Below are 25,007 nucleotides of genomic sequence, written 5' to 3' on the forward strand. Positions count from 1 at the left end.
CCTTCCGACTCTAGCTACTATGAAACTATGAAACTCTGATCTTCTCCCACCCTAAGCACAGAGCCTCCCTGCTCAGTGTTATACACTTCAAATGTTTCCCTTACTCCTTAATGGGTTCTTATAATAAGGAACCCAGACTCTATTACTTGGGGAGTAAGGGAAAGGGAGAAAATGGAACTGTGGCAGGGGACGAGGAGGCTCTTGCTCCTTTAAAAAGATCCAGCAGACATAGCTGGCCACAGCTTCAGGAAGGCAGGCTAACCCATTATTGACAAGGAAAACCATATACAGAACTCAGTGAGTCATAAAATGGGCCACGGCTTCCAGCCATATAAGCCCAAGGCCTGAGCCAGAGCAATCAGTCTGGTTCTGTGAGATGCTAAAAGAAGACCTCTAGGGCAGAGAGTTATAGAGAAGCTCCTGGCAGACGGGTGCACTGCAGTTTAGTGCCTGAGAGGCATGTGAGGTTGGGAACCATGCCAGAGTTGGAGCATGGGACCTGAGCGGGCGAAAGCAGGCCTGAGACTGAGAGGGCTAGAGCATAAGCCCGAGAAAGGCAATAGCTGACCTGAGGCTGAGAAGACTGAAGCCCATAGCCTGAGGGGGGCATAAGCTAGGGGCAGGGACCCAAAGTCCAAGGGGTTGGAAGTTAGAGCCCAAGAGGATGAGACAAGTGCTGGAACCCAGGGGCCTGGCCTGGCCCAATGTGCCTAGGCAGAAAGGAGCCAGCTAAATTGGTGGTTTGGGTAGAAATGTAAGGAGTGGTTTTCAGAGGTCCCATTAGGGACCAAAGGACACCTGACTGCCTTGAGTACTGCTAGGTGTCAGGCTCAGGACACTGGTCAGGCCCCAAAGCCCTTGCAGGGTGAAGACAGGAGCCAAGGAGTCCAGCATTGAGAACCAGGGCCTGGGACTTGAAGCCCAAAAGGGACAGAAATAAATGCCTAGAACCTGTAGCTCATGGAGGGTGAACTCTGGGGCCAGGAACCCTGAGTGAGAGGCAAGGGGTAGAGACCCCAAGAGAATGGGTTGATAAAGACACCTGTGAAAGGTAAAGCAAGGTCAGGGGCTTGTAGCCTGTGAAGGGCAAACTCTGGGGCCAGGGACTCTGAGTGAGAGGCCAGATGTGGAAACCCCAAGAGCTTGGATGGACAGGGCTGGGACCCAGGAACCTGGCCTGGTGCGGTGAGCTTATGCAGCAAGGGGTCAGCTAGAGGAAAGGGGCAGAGACTGGGATGGCTGTGACCCGAACAAGTGTGTGAAGGCATGGAGTGAACAAGCATTGGCTTGAGGGCAGAGTGCCCAACCTGAGTGAGTCAGTTACACCCGCAGGGCATGACCTGTGGGGTGGCTGGAGGTCATAAATTTAGCCCTTAAGGCATGTAGGGCTGGAGAGAGTGAATACTAAGACAGAGAGAGAATGAGAACACCTAAACTCACTAGCCTCAGGGGGCAGTTTCTCCTCATTACTTTAACAACGAGGCATGGCAGGCGAGGAGAAATGGGGTAAGACCCTTGGAGGCTGGAGCAGAAGCATGATAAGACATCAAAAAAGGGGGTGTAACAGCAACCCCAGACACCCACTGGTTACAGTCCCCTAGAGGAGAGGACATTGTTGCTGTCTTGAGGAAACTGTGCTGTAAGGTACAGCCTGCAGCACCGTAAAACTGTGAAATATAGATGTGGATTTGGGTCTCAGTTTTGAGTCACCCATCACCAAAATAAGAATGGTTCTAATTCAAGGGCATTGGTTTAGACCCAGCTCAAATAATAATTATTTGGACTCTCACTCCCTGCCCTCCCATATACACTTTGTCTTGTTCTTCTCTGTAGCATGTCACACAGCAGCATTTACAAATAAGTCAATTTTCACCCCCCGGAACCCAAAAGGAAATACAGGGCTCAGTCATTCAAGGTGCTAGGCACCTTCATAATGGCTCGTAACATCATTGGGTAGGAAAAGCTTCTTGCTACATAAAATCCCCAGAGGTGCAGCTCCTGCCTTCTCCCCACATAGGCCAGGTACAGACTTTTACTGGTAGAAGCAATTGGAAACTGATCTATACCAATAACAGAACAGAAGTTCAGCACACAAAACCAGTTTTTATCCATAACAGAACAGAGGTTTGGCACACATAGACTAGTTTAAAAATGTCAGAACCTGGTCTAAGATTTGTGTGGTCTCTCTACCCCCACTTCCCCGGCTCCCTTAGGCTTTCTGAATGTCTGTACCTAGCCAAAGATACCCATGTTTCTTGTGTACTCACTTGCACATATGGATAGTGCACAGGGCCTGACCAAAGAAGAAAAAGGCAAAGGTGGGCACAGAGAGGAATTGATGATGACAGAATCCCCAGTTTTCAGTATCTTCCTGCAAATGGCATTTCGAGTCTGGGTGCCCTTTCCACAACTCACCGAACACTAGGACCAAAAAAAAAGAAACAGAATGTGAAGGAGCAAACCCCTATCCATAGACACATTGACAGTAAGTGATACTGCATCCTCCCAAAATCTCTGTAAGGGTCCTGTGGAAAAAACAGTACATGTTCATGTAGAGAAAGGAGACAGTATAATGTCCAAGTGATTTTGTACAACTGACTTTTCCTGTTCTCTCTTTAGCATCATTATCTCTGTGCACCATTCGTTGTAGTAGAATGTGGGCAGCATGGGGATTGTCACTGCTTGTAGCTACTGTGCAGCCACACATGGTGGAGGGAAAAGTACTCCCTTATAGCCATGCAGAATCCATTGAGGTATGGTCACATGCTCAAAAAGCAGGACAGCCCCAATCCTGGATCATGCTGCTCAATGTACACAATTTCTTGGGAGCCAGAGTCCTTAATTAATTTCATTTATATACATATATGCCAGTGTTGCATATATGTATCCACTGGAGTGAGGTTAGGAGACAGACTGAGGAGGAGGAAAAGAGTTGAAAATGATATACCATCTCTGTGCATTCCCTGCCCCGAAAGACAGCTCCAAACAAAAGGCAGAAAAATAAGATTCAATATTTAAGAATGCTAGCTTGAAGACATGAGTTATATGGATTTTAATGTAAACCATGTATAGTAAAAATGTTGGAGCTGCACTCGTGAAGGAGGACAGATTGAGGAATGGGAATAGAATTACCCTTTTAACTGTCAGAATGGGTGTGCGTCCTGGCAGCAGATTTCATTAGAACATGCATTTATTTGACTAGAATGTCTTGGGGTCAAAGTAGAACAGCTCCCTTTCCCAGCACGATTGGTGCCTCCTTCATGATTAAGGTATTAACTGTCTCAGTGTGTGAAGGAATAGCAGGGGGAATTCATATAACAGGATGAGTTAACACATAACCCTGGCAGTAAAAGACTAAATTCTGTTTTCAGTTTCAGGAGTGTAAGTGAAAAGTAATTCTTTTCATGACAAATGGCCAACTTTTACTCCTGTTTTAAATACACACAGTCCTTTAATGTCAGTGAGCTTGTATGAGTACAAGAGCAGAATTTGACAAGTGAACAAACAATGTAGCAGGATCTACTGTGCCTCAAAGGGCAGGCACATCCCGGCTCTCCTGTCAAATGACTGTATTCTCTTTAAAGCCAGGCATTTTAAGGGTTGTAGTTTTTGTAGTTCAAAGATGGAGAACAAGGTTTGCTGGGAAGAAGGAGAACAAGATAAAAAGCAGCAGGTTTCTTTTCATAGGTAGGAGATATGATGGATTTGTCAAGTTAGGTGATGTAGAGCTCTGCTTTAAAGAAGCTGCAAAAGCAGCCAAGGTTACTTTGTTAGGTAAGGGGCTTGGGAAGACCCAGGATAAGAAGAAACTTTAAGGAAGTGCAAGTCACTTTGGTACAGTAGAAGTTTGCTAGTGAACTTGACACTAAGGGTTCAGGATTTAAGGCTTGGGGAAAGCAGGAGAAAGCAGTAGTTTCAGGTGGGAGAAGTGAGATAGGCTTGGGGCCTGGTGCCTAATCTAACTTAGGGGCCTATGATGATGCTTCCAGAGACTGATGAAGGATTCCATTAAGGAAATTAAGGAATTAAGGAAAAGACTAGGTGAGCCCTACAGAAAATAATTATTGGTGTTAACCTGCCTCCACACTGGGAACCTGGACATAGTAAGGAAAGAAGTGTTTAGCCTGTGGAAGAACTTTGAAACTGCCCTACATTAATGCAGGCAAAAAAAATTGGTTAGAGGGGTGGGGGAAGGGGAATGGACTGTTTACCTACTCAGATCACTGACAGACAATAAAAAGAAGATGCAATAGGATCCCATATGTGATCCCAACAATTGAGACACAATTTTGGGATTCAGCATCAGATCCCACATAGTGCAGGTGAAGGTGATCCTGATCCCAGGCTCCTCCTTTACCATCAATCTTTGCTCCCATGGCTGGGATCTTCATCAGCTGACCGGGGATCTGTAACAGGTTGCCCTTTCCAGTGCCATCTTCCTAGTACTCCGTGCCTTGCATGGGCGCCCTTGGATCCTTCTTTGGGGTTCTTATGTCCTGCCCTATACTCTCCTGCCACATCTTGATGGAAATTAGGATCATGTTCTTGTGAGCAGGAGGCTGTTTACAATATCCTATTGTATTGGATATGTTGGGGCTTTTCCCCTATGTGGGACTGACCCCTGATTTTCTCTAGATAGGCCTCCCCGTCTAAACCCACTAAACAGGGTTTGACTTTGAGGCTCTAGCCTTTTCCATTGTCTTCAGGCCCAGGGCCCCTTTTCCTGCTCCATTCTGGAGCCTGGTCCAGAGGGCCCAGGCGCCCACCCCACAGCTGGAGGGCCGCAAGCCCAAAACCAGGGGATGACCCCGAGCCTGCTGCCTCCCAGGCCACAAAAAAACCAAGACCAGAATAACTCTGCACCACAGGCACACCAGAACTCCCTGGCTTTTAAGAATGCACTTCGCTGGAGCTGGGGGTTTGTGTCCCCTCTCTGGGGCTTCTCCCTGCCCCCTCTCTGGGGCTTCTCACTGCCCATCTCTGGGGCCGGAGCTCCCACAATGCCAGGGGTCCCCTATGAGGCCTCCTCCAACCCCTAATAGCCTCACCTAAAACCTCTGGAATTAACAGCAAACAAAACACAAGCCCCTATGACATAACATAACTTCAAACTGTCCAGCTAAAATCTCATTCATGCCCCCAACGTTGCTCCATCCCTTACAAGTCTCCGGAGCTGCCCTTATAGTTCAGGCATCTTCCTTTTACTCGCTCCAGCAGAGCTCCTTCCCCCTTTGGCTGCCAGCAAGGAACTGCCTCTCTGGACTCAGTCCTGGGGTTTAAATGGGAGCCAGGTCCTGCCCCTTCTGGTCAGCTGACTGCTAGCAGGTGTGGGTCACTGGCTCCCTCCAGTTGCCCTAGCAACTGGCACCTGAGTGGTTATTCCGGCTCTACAAGTAGCAGGTACCTTAGTGCTCTGCTACAGGCTACCAGCCTGGGGAAGACATTGTGAGAGCTCTGATCAGTTCACAAGTGCTCTCAGCCTCTGAAGCACACAAGACTGTGCTCTGGAGGCTCAGACACCAGCTACACATTCAATTAAAGGAATTATAGGAACCAAACACATATTTTTGTGTAATAATTTTGTCACCGAGTCCTGATATAAATGAATGAACATGTGGCCAGGTCACTACTTACGACATGGTTAGCCAATTAATCACCTCTTAAGTGTAACATGTCAGGGGACCAAGAAAACTCTTTATGGTTTGACTGAAGGGGTTAAACATATCAGTAGAGTTGGTTTCCAAATAGGGGGAACTGAGACAATGGTCACACAGATCATTATCCATGGAACCAATGGAACCGAACAGTGGGAGGAAGCTGGACAACACGAACTTTTCTTCCTGTAGTTTGAAGGTATAGTTCCCACATACACATGTAAGGTATAGTTTATCCGAACTCTCTTGATGACGTTCCACTTCAATAACTCAAAAAGAGGGATTGGACAATAAGACCTATATTTATTCATATGCAAACATCATACCTGAGTCCAGTTAGAGAGAAGCCACTCATTAGGACAGCCCTCATTTTTGCAAGCTTGATGGGAAACTGGCCTTGGAGAGGAGCAGAAGGTTTCTGGAAGCTCCAAAATACTTCCATCTGCCAGACGCTGCTTGCAGAGCATATCTTGCTTCTGAGCACCTCCTCCACAGGTCTGTGAACACTGTGTGGAGAACAAAAGAAGCTGAAGTTGTTGGAAACATCAGTTTTTGCATTACACCGGTTGTGGCCAAAGACACAAATAGTAGGGCTGTGCGAAACACCACTGTTTCATTTTGATGTCTGTTTTGCCATTTTGAAGGGACAGTGTTTTGTTTCATCATTTCATTTCATTTCCAAGCATTGTTCCATTCCATTTCATTGAAACTGTTCAGCTGTTTCGATGCATTTAGTCATTTTGCCCATAGGCAATAATGGAAAACCATGAAAATGCCTAAAACTTTGCCATTTTTTGCCTGATTTGGATGAAAATTGCAAGGAAGGTGGCCTGTTCTGAGGGCATGAAGCCTGCCAAGTTTCAAGAAGAAAGGTGCAGAGGGTTCTGTGAAACTGCACCTCAAATTGTTCAAAGCAAAACTTTTGACAGTTGCCGGCAGCGTCAGTGTCCTGTCATCTGGCGCACAGATCCGGGGGCCCGCACCCCTGGGAGGAGTCTGGCACAGCCCCACAACCCTCCTGGGGGTGTGGGCCCCTGGATTTGCATTCCAGTTGAGAAGAGGCTGCCACTGCCGCCTGGGACCTGCACTGGGCAGCAGCAACAGCAGCCTCCTGTCATCTGGTGCACAGATCCGGGGGCCCACACCCACGGGAGGAGTCCGGCATAGCCCCGCAGCCCTCCTGGGGGTGCAGGCCCCCAGATCTGCATGTCGGATGAGAAGAGGCTGCAGTCTGGGACTGGCACTGGGTGCAGCACCAGGAAGACCGTTGCTGCTGCTGGCCCCAGGCACCAGTGGTAGACTCCTGTCATCTGCAGCTGGAGTAATGCATCCAATTATGGGCTGCACAATTTAAAAAGGATGTGGAGAAGCTTGAAAGACTCCAGAGGAGAGCCACGCTCATGATCAGAGGGCAGGAAGACAGGTCTTATGATGAGAGGCTGAGCGCTATGGGACTCTTCAGCCTGGAAAAGTGCAGGCCTAGGGAGAACCTGGTGGCTGCCTATAAGTATATAAGGAGTATACATCATGATCTGGGGGAACTCCTGTTCATTAGAGTGCCCCAGGGGATGACAAGGTCAAATGGTCACAAACTCCTCCAAGACCATTTCAGGCTGGACATAAGGAAGAACTTCTTAATTGTCCAAGCCCCCAAGGCCTGGAACAGACTGCTGTCAGAGGTGTTGCAAGCACCTACTCTGGACTCCTTTAAGAGACATTTGCTGGGATTTACTTATCTTGCTGGGACCCTTTGACTCCAGCTGACTTCCTGCCCCTGGGGCAGGGGGCTGGACTCGATGATCTTCCGAAGTCCCTTCCAGCCCTATCTATGAAATCTATGAATGCAACAGATCCGGGGGCCCGCACCCCCGGGAGGAGGTGGGCACAGCCCTGCAGCCCTTCTGGGAATGTGGGCCCCCAGATCTGTGTGCCAGATGACATGAAGCTGCTGCTGCTGCTGCTGCCCACACCTAGTGCCAGTCCCACGCAGCAGCAGCAGCCTCCTCTCATCCAGCACACAGATTAGGGATCCCACACTCCCGGGAGGGCTGTGGGGCTCTGCCAGACTCCTCCTGGGGGTGCAGGCTCCCAGATCTGCATGCTGGATGAGAGGAGGCTGCTTGGGACTGGCACTGGGTGCAGCCTGCACCCAGCACTGGGAAGACTGCTGTTGCCTCTGGCCCCAGGCAGCAGAGGCAGTCTCCTGTCATCCAGTACACAGATCTGGGGGTCTGCACACCTGGGAAGAGTCAGGCACAGCCCCGCAGCTGTGGGGCCCCGGACATGTGCACTGGATGACAGGAGGCTGCTGCCCGTGCCCAGCACCGGTCCCAGGTGACAGTGGCAGCCTCTTCTCATCCAGCAGGCAGATCTGGGAGCCTGCGCCCCCGGGAGGAATCTGGCACATCCCCGCAGCCCTCCCGGGAGGCTGCCACTGCTTCCTGGGGCCAGTACCAGCAGCAATCTTCCTGGCACTGGGTGTGGGCTGCGCCCAGCGCTGGTCCCAGTCGGCAGTGGCAGCCTCCTCTCGTCCAGCACACAGGATCAGGGTCCCACACCACTGGGAGGGCTGTGGGGCTGTGCCAGACTCCTCCCAGGTGGTGCAGGACCCCGGATATGTGCACAGGATGACAACAGGCTGCCACTGCCAGCTGGGACCGGCACTGAAGCCAAATAAGCCCAGCTTCGAAACTTTCAAAATGTTTTGATTGCACTCGCTTCATTTCGAAGCTGTTTTGATGTCTTTTGTTTCTTTTAGATTTAGCTGTTTCAAGCTCGAAACGCATTAAAAGAGCTTTGAAATGAAGCACTCGGCAAAATTTTGCACAACCCTAACAAACAGCACAAGGATAAGTGCCTGCTGCTGTTTTGGCTTACTCTGCAACTGTTCTTCATTTAGCACACAAACTTACCTAGGGCTGAGTGAAAAATGTTGTTTCAAGAAGCATCTGAAACTCATCGTGAATTCAGGTTGAATTTGCCAAATACTTTCATACAAAGCATAAGTGATAAAAAGTTTCAGAAATGTTGAACCAGTTCATTTGGAAAATGACAAAATATTTGGGGAATGCTTAAAGCAGCTTGTTTCTAAGGAAATGTTGAAACAAACTATTTTGACATTTCTGAAACATTTAATTTTGGGGCACTGGTATTAAAAGGCCAGGGGAAAAAATGCCTAGATTCACAGAGCTGCTAAAGGAGAAGCTGCCCTTCCTTGTACCTTGTTAGGAAACTCACTCAAGATGTGGAAGACTTGGGTTCAGATCCTTCATTTGTCTGACTTCCAGGCTACAGGATATACAGGGGGGAGGGACTTTCAATATCTTCCATCATCATTTCATTTGTATCAAAAAACTTAAATATGTATGGAGTTAAAGAGTGAGAGCAAGTGGAACTCCATAGTTCAGTGGTTTGGGCGCACACCTTAGAAACAACATATTTGATGCAAAGGCAAACAACATCCACAAAAAGACTGAGAACAATTCATTCCTGAATACCCTAACACAATGGTTAGGACACTACTCTGGAGGTCAGATACATGGACTCAAGTCCCATCAGACTGGGAAAGGAAATAAACCCATCTTCCCCACATTACAGGTGAGTACCCTACAATTGGCCTATTGTGTGTCAGGACATATGACACTGTGATCTCTTCCAGAAGATTTGTCAATCTCTGACTCTCTTCCCATGGTATTATTTACACATTCTCCAAAAGTGAAAGGTTATGGTCAAATACAATGTTTAATTTTACTTGAACTAAAATTTTTGGTTGTTTTGATTTTTGCTTTGTTTTGGTGAGAAAAACTGACTTCTTTATATTCAAGCCAATCTGATTAATCCCCACCCCCCCCGCACTCTCCAAGTTCGGCTGCCGAGTGGAAAAATCAGTTATTCACACAGTCCAAAAGTTAACTCCCCAACCTCAAAACCCCAATTTTTCAATAACTACTGACTTGTTATGGTATTTCTCTGATTTTTAATTCATAGGAAAGCTACATATGATCTGTAGCTACCCTAAACAACTGGTTTACAAGGTTAGTATAATCAACCATTAACAAACCACACAATCCTTTGTATTTATGACTGTCCATGACAGCAATGTCCAAAAGGAAAGGAGGAAGGTTTATTTGAATCAATGTAAGTTTGCATGATTAATTTCCAGGGAATCTACCTCCCCTCTCTTTTTAATATAAATATCCTCCTCCAAATCCATTTTCTACCCAAGCAGGACAGAAACTTTAGAACAAGCAGACTTAAGAGCTTTCCCTGACTGTCTTCTATAAACCCAGTGGCTCAGCCTGATGCACTCATCACTTGGCTAGGAATATGTTACAATTCTCGTCTAAAATCAAACCACTGCAGTTGCAATTCTCTTAAAAACCAGAGAAGGAGGAACCTGCACTAGTCTGATGTAAAACAGTTTACTATTCAAGGACAAACCCATTAAGATGGCTCCAGAGAAAACAAATTGAGATACTAGTAGGCTCAGTTGAAGACTCCATTCATAGATCAGATATTAATGCTGCTATGCATTATGCGAACACATGCAAAAATAGACCCTCACCCCAAAGAGGAACAGCTGAAACAACCCAGGGGTATTTTTTCTTTCCTCAGGGTCCATGAAGTTTTGAGTAGTAGATGGAGAAAACAGATTTTTTTCTAAATGCTTCTCATCTGTCAGTCTCATAATTTTGTTCTGGTGAAATGAATAAACTTTCACCCCTAATTCATATTGGTGAATGTGTAGCCTAGGTATACCTGGATATATACTCCCCTTTTCCAATCAAAGAGGATTGTTAGCTGGCAAGTGTGCTGTGGGGAGAACTGCAGACCGCTCAGTTTCCCTCCATCCCTATAGAACCAGGCCAGGACAGCCAGGGGACTTAACTATACACAAATTTATTTACATTAACTTATCACAAGGAAAAGAAACATGGATATAAACATATGTACTATCTATCTATCTATGATATCTAAACAAATAGCATAAACAATAACCTCTGGGTAAATGCTATAAAACATTATACCAGTGCTCCAGATATAGGTAAGTCACAGATAAGTATCTGATCTGAAACAGATAAACCCCAAAATAAACAAAGATTACCAACAGATAAACTATAGGTAAATATATATATATTTACCTATATTTATATATATATAAATATAGGTGAACAATAAGCCACAAATAAATACATATAAACAACAGGTGAATAATAGTGAAAGGGGGTCCCAACAGAGTCCTAGTCAAAGTTATAAATTTAAGGTTCTACTCATCTACTAATTTTCAAACAAGAGCGTTCACAAAACATCACACCACTTAAGGCACAAGAACCTCAAAGATAAACTTAATCCCAAGGGGAAACCCCAATGCTCTTGGGCCTTTTCCCAAACCCTTCAAGGAACCTGCTAACTTCAGGGGGGCCCTCCCAATGGGACTTCCACTTTCAGGAGTGGAACCAACTAGGGGGGACTCCCCCTCTCCTATGGGAATCTTTTTTCCCTGCAACTCATGGCTCCTAGGTCCAGAGGGTGGCTCTTGTCCTCTGTGCTAAGCTGTTCTCTCACCTGCAGTGGGCTTAGGGGGTTGCTGTTCCCTGGAACGGGTCTCCAATATGCAGGGCTTCTGGGGTCTCTGGCTTGGCCTTGGCCACTGGCTCAGTAGCTCGAGCACCATCTGGCTCCCTGGACTCAACCTTTTGCTATGGGTGGAGGCCTGGGCCGCCTTGTGCAGCACTGGGCTTGGTCCGCTCCCTGCACTGAGCTCCCATCCTTGTGCTGGAGGTTGGGGACCTGAGCTGTCCAAGCACTTCAAAAATCCTGCTCTGTGCACCATGTCTCTGGCTGCACACCACAGAGGTTGCAGACCTGAGCTGCCTCATGCAGCTCCCAGGGTCTGGATGCTGTGCACCATGCTGCACACCGAGAGCCTAGCCGCTGGAGCTGTCCACTGTTCCCTGCCAATGGAAGTCTTCAGGGGCACTTCTGGGCTACTGCTTTGCCCTGCTTAGCAGCTCTCCTCAGCTCTTCTAAGCCCTGCTCTTCTCTCTTCTCCATCCCCGACATGTCTCCCTTGTGCTGGGCATGCAGTTCCTTTTTTACTCTTCAGGGCTTTGCCCCTGAAGTCTTCTGAACCTGACAGTCTACAATCAGGTCCCGGGGGAACTCCTCTCCCCCTCCCCTCAGGAAAGGGATGTGACTTCACTCCTTTTGCTGCCTCCTGATTGGTGGATGGGCTCCACCAATCAAAACAGCAGCATCTCAAGCCTAAGACTCAACCCAAGCTCTGAAAGGTAAGCCTGCTACAAATGTAATGCAAATACTGGAAAAGATTCTGAATTTACTTATAGGGCAGGGCTAGCTTAAACCCATGTATTCCATGGGTACAAGCTCTGAGAGAGTGTCAAGTCATTACTTTGGAGTCTCAGATTACTTTTTTTCCTATTTTAATGGACATTTTTAGACCTTATGGTTTCAAAGCAAATTTTCAAAACATTATCTGAGTGCAAGTGAAGCAGTGATATCCACCCAGACTTGCACAGTGCCTTAAACAATATCTCTAAGGTGTATAAAATATTCCATTCATCACAACAATTTCTTAACGCTTCTTGCTATCTTGGAGGTCTACACTAATAACACACCAGCAGTACACTTCGGATGTGTGGCAGGAAAAGAAATCACTGTTGGTTCAGCCCACCCACCAAAGCAGGTGCACCCTGGGTACTGGAGTATACACTCCCTGTTGCTATTTCTATTCCTCTGGGGGAGGAGGGCTCTGCTTCTGAAGGAGACGGAGCCCCTGTTGCTATCCCGGCAGTAGAAGGGGGTCCCATTCTACAGTGCTTTCCAGGTGGGAAGGAAGATCCATCTGTCACTGCCTTTCCAGGTAGAAGGCAGGCTCACAGAGAACACGTTGTGATGTTTTCTAGGGCAACACTGCCTTAATTCAGGTCTGGTCTATTCACATTTTTAAATGAACCCTGACAAACTAACACAAAGTAACAAGACTTCCCCAGGTTAGCCAGTCCAAGGAGCCTTCCCCATTCTCAGACCCTGCACAAGGATCATAGACCCCTAAAATGCCTGCACTTGGGGTGCATGAAGGCCCTTCCCTTCAAACAAACAGGGGAAATGGACAAACTTTAGAGAAGGGATAGAGGAGAATGAGTCCTGGCTTTAGTGAAATGCCTGACTGCTGTAAGAGATGAGGTAGCTTGAGCAGTGCCCTGTCTGGTAGGACACTTGTGACTGCACTTTCTAAAGTATGATCCTGGCCCAGAGTTCCCCAGGAGCAGTGCAGATCTGCATTGCTATCTGCTCAAGGCTATGACTCTAATGCTTAAATCTAGCTTTAAAGCACAATCCTCTTAGCTCCCATGGTTCTGTAGGAAGACACATCTTTCTGCCAGCAGCCCTAAAGAGTCCAGGTGGCACATAGAGCTCACCATTGCCTAACTTTAAAACCTATAGTGCTTCTAGCAGATAAACCCCTGATAAATATCAGTGTGTCTAGCATACCAAATGATTAAAGAATACATCCTTATAAATTGAAGACTCTGTTTATTTAAAAATGTTCTCTCCCAAGGATAAAGCCATTAGGGTGTTTATTTTATTTTCAGTAGTGAATTTCTGAAGAGAAATGGATACCAGGATCACTTTTACAACTTCCTGTAAATATCTACTCTGCAGACATTCAGTGGGAAATGTCATGTTAATAAATCATCTTATTTCTTTGTTTTAGTACTGAATAAAGGCTGAAGTTTCCTGAATAAAGGCCCCTCCCTGCTTATGGCAGCTTAATGCTGTGCTGTCCCATTAACACAAACAGTGGCTTCCCATAGTCAGCACCAGAAAATCAGTTCTCTCTTCAGATGTTTTCCTATTCATTTTTCCTCATTATTTTATCATTTTAAAGTAATTTAATTCAGACCATCCTTCTTTAATAAACCTAAAGGCTAGGGACAGACATTCAAAATCCTGAGCCTGAATTGATTCAATCTTTGCAGGTTAATCTAACCTGGCTAGGCTAAATCACTTTGTAATGGTACAGACATCCCCCCTGGACTGAAAAAATGCAGGCACATGCCTGCAGTGGCTCTGGCTTGAAGCTGGGGGGTGGGGTGCCAGAACAGCCCGCCCTCTCTTTCACAGGGCTGAGCTGAGGGGTGTGGCCAGGTCATGTCAGGATGCTGTGATTAGGAAGCCCCCTATCTACAAGTTAGATGAGCACTTTGCCGGGGTCATCTGACCCCGGTGCTCTTTCCTGCCAAGGCAGGGGGTCGGACTAGATGATCTACCTAGGTCCCTTCCGACTCTAGCTACTATGAACTATGAACTATCTCCCCTTGATAACAGCATTTATCAGATCTGTTATCAGCATTTAGCACCCCATCAAAAAACAATGCCTCGCTCATTAGTCCAAGCTCTTCTTAAACAGCTTTTTTCAAAGGAAGGAATGGAGGGACATTACCAGCTGAGCTGTTGATTAGCTCTGAAAAGCCCTATGCCTGTCCTATCTGCCTCACATGGCATGAGCTAGCATACCACATGCTGGCTATGATCCATGCTGTAGAAGACAGGAGGAGGGATCTCTGCTTAAGCAGTGAGTGGTGAGAGGGGGTAGGGGGAGGGGTGCATAGGGAAGCCAGCAGACTCAACTGTGCCTGCAGATCTGTGCCAGAGCTACAGCCAGGGAGCACAGGGAGGGGCCAGTCCTTCTGTGGAGCAGAGAGTCCCGCCCAGCCCAGAGAGCATGCTGGGGGAGTCTGATTTAACTTAACCCAGAAAGGGGTTTGGAACAGACATTGTATAAACTGGTTTGACCCAAATCAGTTAAGTCTGATACTACATTCAACCAGGTTTATCTCAAACTGGTTTCAGCCATTTTCAAATGGGTTAATGTGCACTAAATGCCTGTTCTGTTACAGTTTTAAACCAGTTTCTGATCACTTAAACCGGTTTATGTGTAATGTCTGTCCCTAGCCAAAGGGCCTCAGAGAAGAAAACATCACTCTTGAGCCTTTGTAGTATAAATCTCTTTTCTTTGTTTATTTAAGAATTCAAGAGAGGTTTGGTATGAAAAGCAGACCTCCAGAAGGAATGAGATCTGCAGATGAAATTCTCTGTTGACCAGGAGGCAAGCATACAGACTTATGTGGTACTCTAAGGCCCTTCCTTCACATTCAAATTCAAGCTAGATAGAAACAAGATCTAGAGCTTTTTCACATTTTCAAGTGCTAACTTTATAGCTGGTTGGCTATTTTTATAGCTAGAGAGTCATTTTTATTGTGTGATAATTACTTCATGTACGTAGCTGGTTTGAATTTATTGCATGATTAACCAGTTAATTGTGTCATCATCATGTTCTCATGTCCTGTCTGAGATGGTTTATGACAGGTGTTTAGAAGTCACAGATTCATTGGGCTCTGACAAGGCAGCAAAATGAGTGCTTCTGCTATGGGCATTAATTGCATAGTATATGTAATGTGTAGCAGGGGCCTAAGGATTGAACTGGGATTTCAGTGACACTTAGGTTTGATGTGGGATTTCACTTTACCACAATTTTATCTCAGAGAAAATTCTTCCAAGGGAATTATGGCATAGCCTTGTTGTGAGGTAGACATCGTCTCATGGAGTCTAGATTCACTTCTGTTTGAACTGAATCCTCCCTGTACCTGAAAGACTCACCCTAGGGCAGGGCAGGCAGCACTTCCACTCTGTGGAGATCTTTTTAAGGGTGCCATTGAGTACTGTGCAATATTAGTGCTGTTAGGTTACACCTATTGATTATTCACAAGATAAAACCAGAAATTTCAAATAGGAATACATAGCATCAAAACCTTTCTGACTTGTAGTCTGAGTTCTTTGCTACAGAAGAACTCTTGTATTATTTTTCTGCAGTCAAGAAATGAGTGAAAGCTAAGAGCTGGCATTTTCAGAGTGGTGACTTGAATCTAATAAGGTCGAGAACCACAATAAAGTGACATTATGCTTACTCCTCTGACAGCCAGGCCCCACAGCCCACACCTTGGGGTCTGCACTGGTTGAGATGAAGCTGCAGGCATGCGTAGGCATGTATCATCCAGCTCTGGAAAGCCTTCCTGTCACCCTGTATCCTGTGCCAGATTCTGACCAGTGCTCTGTATGTTCCCAGGATACTGGAGAGCAGGAGAAATCATGGCTAAGGACACCAAGGATAATCCTTACTTTTATAAAAAGCCCCAAGAGAACAGTTAGGGCTTCAGATTTAAAGTTGTTTCTGAAGTCCCTATTCCCCTCCCCAAGTTCACCCAAAAATGAGGACTGTGGCCGAGGCTGGGCCTCATCTTTGCTCACCTGCCCAGAGAGAATTAGTGGTATGAGACCAAATTAATAACAGTACAGTAAAAGCTCTGTTATCCGGCATCCCCCAGGAATGGGAGATGCCGGTTAATCAAATAATCTGGTTAATCAAATGTGCACCGTCTGGTGCACTCCCCGGAATTAGTGTGCTGGGGGATAGGGAATGGGGGCCCATGCAGGCTGGTTTGCCCTGGGCCATGGGTCAAAGAAGTGGCAAAGAAAAAGTCGGCTTGTGGTGGCAAAATGGGAAGTCCCCCGGAAGTGGTACTTCTGGTTTCGTGTTTGTTGCGTCCCTCAGATTAATAGAGTTAATAGAGTTTTCCAGCTAATAAAGTGTCAGTTAACACAGTTTTTGTTGTATTTGGTGAGGTACATAAGTAATACTGTTCTTTCCAGGTGAAAAAATTCTGAATAAAAATGTAATAAAAATACTTTAATTAGAAAAACAATCTGTGTTTTTATGATGACTTTGTTGAAGATAAGATAAAAAGATACAACTTTCCTTGGGATTCTTAAGCCGGGCATCTATTCATTTTATTTTTTTGCATGAACTTACCAGCTTGCACTGAGAGATTAATGGATCTTCTCATGTGCGCTAAACTATTCATAGACTAAAGTAGGTCAGGTTCTTGTACTGGCATCAAACAGGATAAAATGGGACTAGGAACATGCTCTTACCTCTTGCCAGTCTGCAGGGTACCAGGATGGTGGACAGTCAAAACGATTGCAAGCTTGTACTAGGCTGGGCTTGGGTTTATGGCACAGCTCATCTGCCAAAATCACCGTCTCACTTGTGTCTCTTGAGAGTAGGTGAGAACAGAAGACATCTCGAGTCTGCAATCCAACTCCACAGGTGAGACTACAGGTGCTCCATTTTCCAATCTCCCATCTGAGAAGGGATCAGGAAAAGGAAGTCCTTGAGCATATAATGAAAACAACATGACCAATAACTCATTCGAACAACAGATGGAGTAGGGAAGCGATAATGGCACAGAAACCCAGAAGCTTCACTTTCAGATCAGTTAGAATTAATTTGCTCATCTTTTCCCCCAGCACCCTGATGCCTGAATTTGGGAAACTAAGGAAAACCACTGACTGGTTATTGTTATTTTGTATTTAAAACTCAAATCAAATTCAAATCCCTAAACATCTTGCTGTATCAGGGAAAAGTATATACCTTGTAACTCAAGGTTATTGCTAGCTGCAGTACTGGCAAATGTGCTCCAAGACTGAAAATGCTCACATAGATTGATTCCTTTCTGAAAGGGCAGAAAAGAATCAAGTAACCATTTCAACAGGGACTGATGCCAGTGTAAACCCTATGATGGCTCCTTGGGGAGGATTTTCTAGAAGGGCATCCTGCTGTGGTTCTCCTGAGTGTTTTTTTGTCACTGGGGGAGTGACTGCCAAGGCCTCAATGAATGCCTGTGCGGTTGTGGCAAGCTCTCTCCCAGTCACTGGCTTGATGCCTACAGCTAGGCCACCCTCTTTCTTAGCTATCTATGTGGCCTCTCCATCATCTGAGTCACGGTAGGTGCAAATATAAACCTAGGTTGAATTTAGCCTTTAAAAATAATGTGAATTTCATCACATTGGAAATAAAGACTTCTGGGGACTGGGGGCCCAATTGTCTTTCTCTGAATTAGTCCAGAGAACTGAGATCACTGAAAACATGTTCTAACATTGAAAATTATATACAGACCCCAGTTTAGGCAGCTGACCCCATTCCTCATACTCCAATGGAAGCCAGCAGCAGCCTTAAGAGATGCAAACACACACATACACACATAGGGTGTGTACAGATGTTACTTTTGTTGCCATTTAAAGTGCTTTATTGCCGTGACTTAACAGAAGTGAATGAGTTGACAGCACTTTAAAAATGGGTTCAGTGGTTTAAATTAAAGCTTGTTAAATGAGGTATTAACTTTGAAGTGTGGTATTTTACAGCACTTTAGCAACCTATAGCTCTTTAAATAACCTCTGTGCACTGGTCAAATTTTTGACCAGTGGAGAAACCCCAGGAGGCTTCAGATTGCCCCCTTCCCCCCTTGCTTCCTAGCCTGGAAAGTGTAGGGAGGCTCAGAGTGCCCTCTACTCCTACCATTCCAAAACACTGCATTTCTGTCATGCTTATAAAAAGTGTTCTAAACCAGGGGTTTTCAACCCTTTTGGATTGGCATAACCCCAGCAGCTGGACACAGAGCAGCATACCTCCAGCAGCTGGACACAAGGTTGGAGGATGGCATGTGGCCAAATGTGAAATGGGGTGGAGGGGGAGCAGCCTGGGATGGTGCATGGCAGTGCTTTGTCCTCACCTGTGCATACCGCCTAGGGCCTTCTCAAGTACCTCTGGGAGTATGCGTACCTCTGGTTGACAACCCCTGCTCTAAATTACAGCACTGTAAAACATGCATAGAGCACTTCTGTACACATCCCTAAACATTAAAAATGAATTTTATATGAAGGTCAGAGCCCCAAAACAATATGGCTAGACTTGAACACCCCTACATAAAAATAGAACACATCGGCTGTGTCTAGACAAGCAGGAGCATGCAGTTTGTGGTACCACAAACCTCTTTGTAGTGCCACAAACTTCATGCATGGAAAGTTAAGATGTACCCTGCACTGCAAGTTTGGGATAAAGGAAGAAGGAAGGCTGATAAATGGGGCAGCAAAAATGACTAAAAGCTGTTAGAAGGCAGGAGAGAAAAGGCCCACTTAGGTTCACAGACTGAGATCAGAAGGCAAATAGAAATGGTAGGTGCTCCATTACAGCACACACATTTATAATAAACTAGAACCCTGCATCAAGAAATATATTAGCAAGAATGGTCTTTCTTAGGCACTGAGATAATACAGATAAAGTAGCAGATTTTCTCTCCCTCTAACCCCAGTGATAAAATTGGGGTTTGTATTTGTTCTCTTTCAGTTACTTCCAGATCCAATTGGTTCAGCTTATCAGCACAGATTTTTTCCTCCCTAAATGATAGTGCTGAGCATTCAGCCTGAAATGTAAAAGCCACACTGTGCTGTTTCTGGACCACACTGGTAAACCTGTCTCAGTCTATTTATACCAGCTGAGGATGGTGATCATCATCATAAGAAAGATCCTACAGGTTGAATTTAGATGAGCATCTGTCAGTGAAATCCAGGCCACTATTTCTAAGTAGTTTGACTCTGTACTGCTGGTGACAATAGTAAGAATTTCTTTAACCCAGGATAAAAAAGAACACCTACTGCATAAGTAGGTGCCATTATCATTTTCCTGACCATAATACTTTAAAGTCCAGTGAGTCTGATAAATACACTTCTGTGGAAGAAGACTGGCATCTGGCAGCCAGTTAAGCTAATTCAAAGTGCACTTCTCTTATGAATGACCTTGGGAGAGAGGTCTAAAAGCTGATTTTACCATAAAATCATCAGTCAGAATTAATGTAGATATCAGCTACCCTCTGTGTTTGCCACAACTTAGACTAAGATATTTGAGTTGGGTGCTGAAAGGAAGGCATTTTCCTCTTTAGGGATGTATTTTGATACAGGGCTCATTATATTAGTTGCCGAGTTTCTTTTCTTCAAGTGTGGGTAATAGCTGTTGCCTCTGGTAACTCATTGTTTGTTATTAGTATAAATGCACAATGTTTCTGTTGGCAGTTCACATCTAAGCAGCTAGTATGCCACAAGAACTCTTCCTAACTCTTGGCTTCTACAGGAGAGGGTGTCTGTTTATTTTTCAGAAGAAAAATGTCATTTTTTCAATAATAAGAAAAGGCCTGCCTTTGCAGAATTTAAATTTAGGGGTTACAGGTTTCATCTATTGCCCTATCCATAGCATTTACTTGCTCACAATCCTCTCCATCTGGTCTAAGTTGGAGGTTCCTAGAGGAGCAGCTCAGGAAATAGGAGGTAAAATTCATCCTTCCTTTGTATTTTTTTTAAATATCCCTGGCTTTTATACAGTTTAGTTAGAGAAGATCTTGGTCCTTAGTTGGGATGCCTGAGTAACCACAAGAAGGTGAAGAAGTGATATGGAAAGTCAGTAGGTTTTACGACCCAAAAGCTTATGCTTTATATAGACATATATCTACTTTGGTTAGTCTACAACAGGGGTTGGCAACCCCCAGCACACATGCTGAGCATGGCACGTGAGGCCATTTTCCTCAGCATGCATTGGGGCCGGGGCCGGGGATGGCAAGGCAGCAGCTGTTTGCAGCCTTCTGGCTGCAACTGGCCCCAGCTGTGGGTAGCTTCTGCCAGCCGGGAGCCTGAGCTGCTCCCAGCTGGGAGGCTACAAGTCCTGCTGGGAGCAGCCTGGGCTCTGTGGCTATCAGCAGGTACCCAGAGCCTGGGCTGGCTGCAGCCAGGAGGCTACAAACATCTGTTGCCTCCCACCCCCAGCCCCACCTCAATGGGCACAGTGCCTGCACCTGCTGCCTTCCCAGAGTCTGGGGCTGGGAGACAGCTGGGGCTGGGGCAGGAGGGCAGCAGCTGCTTGTAGCCTCCCAGCTGCAGCTGGCTCAGGCTCTGGGTAGCTGCTGATAGCCACGGTGTGGCCCCTCTGTCTGTCCTCTCTGTGTGCTGCCATTCCAGGTTGCACACACTGCACTCCAGAGGGCCATGGGGCGGGTAGCTGGGCTGGGAGCACAGCATGTGCGACCCAGAGCAGTGGCGCACAGAGGGGCCACACAGGGAAGCTGCCTGCTGCTGCAAGCTCCACGCTGCCTGGGTCACACTTCCCGTGTGCAGGGGAGGAGCGTGGCCAGCACACAGGGTTGTGCCCCTTGCTGCTGCCCCTGCATGCAGGGGAAGTGTAGTCAGGGCAGCAGGGAGCTCAGAGCAGGCAGCTTTCTGTGCCGTGCCACACCGGGTTCCAATCCTGCTCTGGAGAAGCAGCGATGAGGGCAGCACACTGGGAAGCATTGCCAGTGTGGTTAGTCTCTTGCCTCTGCTGCCTGCCTAGGGCTGAGGCTGGGGCCAAGGCAGAGAGGCAAGAGATGCCTGCAGCTGGCTCATGTTCTGGGTAAATGTTGATAGCCATGGAGCCCAGGGTGGGGAGCAGGGGCTTTGGGTGGGGGGCAAGGGGCATCAGGGCTGGGGGCAAGGGGCATCAGGGCTGGGAGGGCAGGGGCTTTGGGTGGGGGGGCAAGGGGCATAAGCAGGGCATCCTGCCATGTACCACCTGCCCTTGTTTTGTTTTTCTGGAATGCCGGCACTCTGGCACCTTCCAAGGTAGACATTGTGGATTTTTTTGGCTCTCCAGCCAAAAAAGGTTGCCTACCCCTGGTTTATAAGGTGCAAATCTACCCTGTTTTCCAATGAACAGTTGACAGCAAAGATCATGGATAGCATCAGAAAACAGAATTAGCTCTATATAGGTGGAGCTGGTGTACCACCTAGTACTAAGATTGCCTGATACTTCCCATTTTAAGACTATTTTTTCAGCTGCTTATAACGTTGCCAAAATTTAATAATATTCATTTCATATAGTATTTTTCTTTTTGTAGTATTTTTCTATTGAGACTTTTAAAATCCATTTTTTTGCTCAGGACCCCTGCCTTTTTCATTCCAGAGGAAGGATCGGGGTTGTGTAAGACCCCTGTTTCATGTGCTGCAAGACTTAGAAGGTATGTAACAGAAGTGGTATAGGCTTGCAAGAAGGGAAATGTTGATCTCTTGGTTAAGGCAGCTAAATATTGCCCTGGGAAATTCAATTCTGCCTCAGACTGACATGTGAGGCCAAACAAGTCCACCCAAGCCAAACTTTTCTTAGGTGGTGACTAAGTGTGCATTCCTTACTTTTTGGACTCTTGGCTCAAAAACCCCGGGGCTCTATCTGCATTAGCACTGAAAATGAATATCTGCAACTGAAACCAATGGAAACACTGCTTTGAATGCAGCTAGTGTACGGTGCTGTGTGTGCTGAAAAATAGGTGACTGGTTGGCTCAGATTGGACACACCAAAATTAGTGGGTACTTTTGATTTTACTGTTTGATTCGTCTTTTATACAATGGGGTAAATGGCTACTCATTTCACAGGGGTTCTGTGAAAATAAAATACTGTTTATGATGCATCCATTTAAGCCTTATAAGGCAATTAAGAATTCAGTATTCAGAGAAGGGTTTGAAGAGTGTGCAGTAAATAAAGGGCTGAGGACATACATTGAACAATAAATAGGTAAGTAAATATTGCATGAACATTAGGCCTGTGTGAAGTGGTTAGTATTCACTTCAAATTTGGATTTGGCTGATTTGGGGGACAGCGATTCGATTCAGTGATTCAAATCAGTGTCCTGATTCAATTCGCCCAAATCTCTGAATCAATCAGGCCACGACCATTCCCTACCCTAACTCCCAGCACTTGGGGAAAAAAGATCCCTGGCTTAGCAGATGCTGCCGGGTGGGGGGCAATCCCCACTGCCCCATGCTGTGTGGGGGGGCTATGCATGAACCCCCAACCCCTCCCTGCTCCCCCAGCCCCCTCACGGGTGCCCCCCATGGGCCAGGTCTGGTCCTTTAAGGAAAAAAAACCTGAAGAAACCCCAGGACTCACTGGTGCTGCTGGCAGGGGTGATCCCCGCTGCCCTGCACCATGTGGGGAGCTCTGCAGGAGCCCCCAAAGCCCCGAGGCTGCACCAGGAGTGGTGAATCCTGGGGCTTTTCTCTGCTTTTTTTCTTTAAAGGGCCAGGGCCCCGACAGGTGGGGGGGATCAGGGGGGCCATTGATGGGGCTCGTGCAGAGACCCCCATGCAGTGTGGGGCAGTGTGGGGCATTGCCACACTGTGAGGATTGCCCCCCGCCCAGCAGCACCCGGTGAACACTGGGGCTTTTTTTAAAGTACCAAGCTGGGCTGGGCGGGGGCAGCCATGGCGGCACTGGGAGAGCAGGCGGGGGTTGGAGGTGGACCTTTAAATTGGTCCCCTTATTTGATTCGGATTCGGAGATTCGGCCACCGAATCCGGCCAAATCTCCTCCAAATTGAATCACCACTTGAAGCTTCGCACAGCCCTAATGAAATCTTCTGTTTTGTGCCCTAAATGTAGAAAGTATCTCTTAGGAAAAAAAACAAACTGAAACAAAGTGTACCTGATCATACTAAGATTGAGACTGCATATGCATATTCAAATAGTCTGGGAGAATTCTCCGAGGTCTAGTCTCCTGCTAGAAAAACATGCCCCAAGCCACATGTACTGACATTAGAAAGCCGAGGCTCTGAAGAGTGGGGAGATTGCAGTACTGACACAGTGCAGCTGGGAGGGGGCTCTGTGCACATAGTTCAGTGTGCTCTGCAGGATCCCTTCATCTGCCTGGTGACAGATGGCAGCAATGCATACAGTAGCCCTGACTGGCTGACATAGATTGCCCATGGGCTGTGTTTTCCTGCAGCACAACATGGGGATTGTGAAGGGGGCATGTTCTTCTCCCAGTTGGATCATCACAGTAGAGTGAGTGACAGTCTCTAGGGAATATGGGGTGGGGCTGAAAGCTGGAGGATCGTGTTCTCTTGGAGAAGCCACGGCATGTATAAACAATTGATTTAACCCTGGTTGTTCCCAGGTTATTATTCTCCAGGAGTGGCTATTTTTACTCTAGGAGAAAAAGCCTGAATATCTGTACATGCGTGGTTTCTCCTGGGACAGTAGCAACTCTTCCAGGAGAAACTGAATATCTGCACAAAGCCTGGGTCACTATATGTACACAGAAGCTGTAGCCAGGCATTTTGGCTCCCATTGCAGATTATGAGCAGAGCAACCCCCTAAGTGCTATTGCATAACATTACTTCCATTTGATTTGGCACCCCTCATATGAGGGCAACCAGAGCTGGTGCACTGCTGGTACTGCCCCTCCTATGGTACTGACTGTGATTTTGGTGTTTTCTGATTTCTGAGCACTTAGCTTTACAACCTTAACAATACTTTTTACACTCTCTGTAGCTGGTGCCTTTTAGGTAGCAAATATTTCAAAGCACTGAACAAAGATGAACTGAAAAGTGGCATTACAGAAGGGCTATTTAATCAACCACTATACTCTCCGTTTGTTAGCCAAGGGCAGTAAAATCTATTTTACCAAGATAAGAAATATTGACTGGGATAGAAGATTAGTTCCTCAGCTGTCTGAGAATGCCTTAGGATCTTTAACTTTTACCTCAACTAGAGGTAACAAGCTTCTTAGTTTAGAGACTTCATCTGAAGACAACAGCTTTCATAACTGAGTGATGAAAGGTGCTGCATGAAATTCCTGATCAAATTACATAGTGTGGCATCCTTTAAGCCTTTCAGAGTAGGCATGATCACTAGGGCTGTGGGAATAATTGGTTTTCCAGCTTTTTGGCTGAACAGAAAAAAAACCAGTACAAAAATCATTTTTTGGTCAAACTGCAATACAGATTTTAGACTTTTGTTACCAAGTCAGAAACTCAAACAACGCATTTCAGGTTCTTTTTTTAAAAACTTTAAAACATATTAAAATTACAGTTCAGTTCAGTTTCATTTTGAAACCAAATGGGGCTCTGAAATGAAAAAAACACCCAAAAGATTTCATTTTGAAAAAATGGAAATGAAATATTTGGACTTTTCCAATATTTATCTGCTCCTTCCCCTCCCCCCCGCCCCCTTTGCTGCTTTCTGGATGACACAAGTCACCAAATTCAGCAAAAGTTCATAAGTAGTTTTGGCTAATGCAAATCTGCATTTTTCAATTAATTAAATATACAACCAAAAATTTGTTCAGTTCCCAGTATATCTGGTTTTGAAAACAACACTGAATATTAATAATAATTTCCAGTCTGACCATATAGTTAGTTGTTAATAACCATGAGTAAAGTATTTGTAGATTCAAGGCCTATACGGAAAGATGATTCATAGAATCATAGAATCATAGAAGTAGGGTCAGAAGAGACCTTGTAGATCTTCAAGTCTGATCCCTGGCCTGGGCGGGAGAAAAACTGGACTCAAATGAGTCCAGCCAGGTAGGCATCAAGCCTCTTCTTAAAGACCCCCAGGGTAGGAGCCAGCACCACT

The 25,007-nt window shown here is 46.1% G+C and overlaps 1 protein-coding gene across 10 annotated transcripts in view; it reads right to left on the minus strand.

The window, feature by feature from the left end:
- ADAMTSL1 (ADAMTS like 1) overlaps positions 1 to 25,007 on the minus strand; it is a 639,880-nt gene that overhangs the window by 63,298 nt on the left and 551,575 nt on the right. For all 10 annotated transcript variants that reach the window (XR_002104654.1, XM_019554877.1, XM_019554882.1 and 7 more), the window contains 3 exons: positions 16,671 to 16,881; positions 5,981 to 6,160; positions 2,268 to 2,421 (listed from right to left, as the gene is read on the minus strand). Coding sequence is in view for 9 of the 10 variants with exons in the window: in XM_019554877.1 (XP_019410422.1) it covers positions 2,268 to 2,421; positions 5,981 to 6,160; positions 16,671 to 16,881 (545 nt within the window). In the remaining variant the exon portion in view is untranslated. The remainder of the gene's footprint in view (positions 1 to 2,267; positions 2,422 to 5,980; positions 6,161 to 16,670; positions 16,882 to 25,007) is intronic.

This window comes from Crocodylus porosus, unplaced genomic scaffold (assembly GCF_001723895.1).
Source record: "Crocodylus porosus isolate Cpor-Errol unplaced genomic scaffold, CroPor_comp1, whole genome shotgun sequence".
Lineage (NCBI taxonomy): Eukaryota > Metazoa > Chordata > Crocodylia > Crocodylidae > Crocodylus > Crocodylus porosus.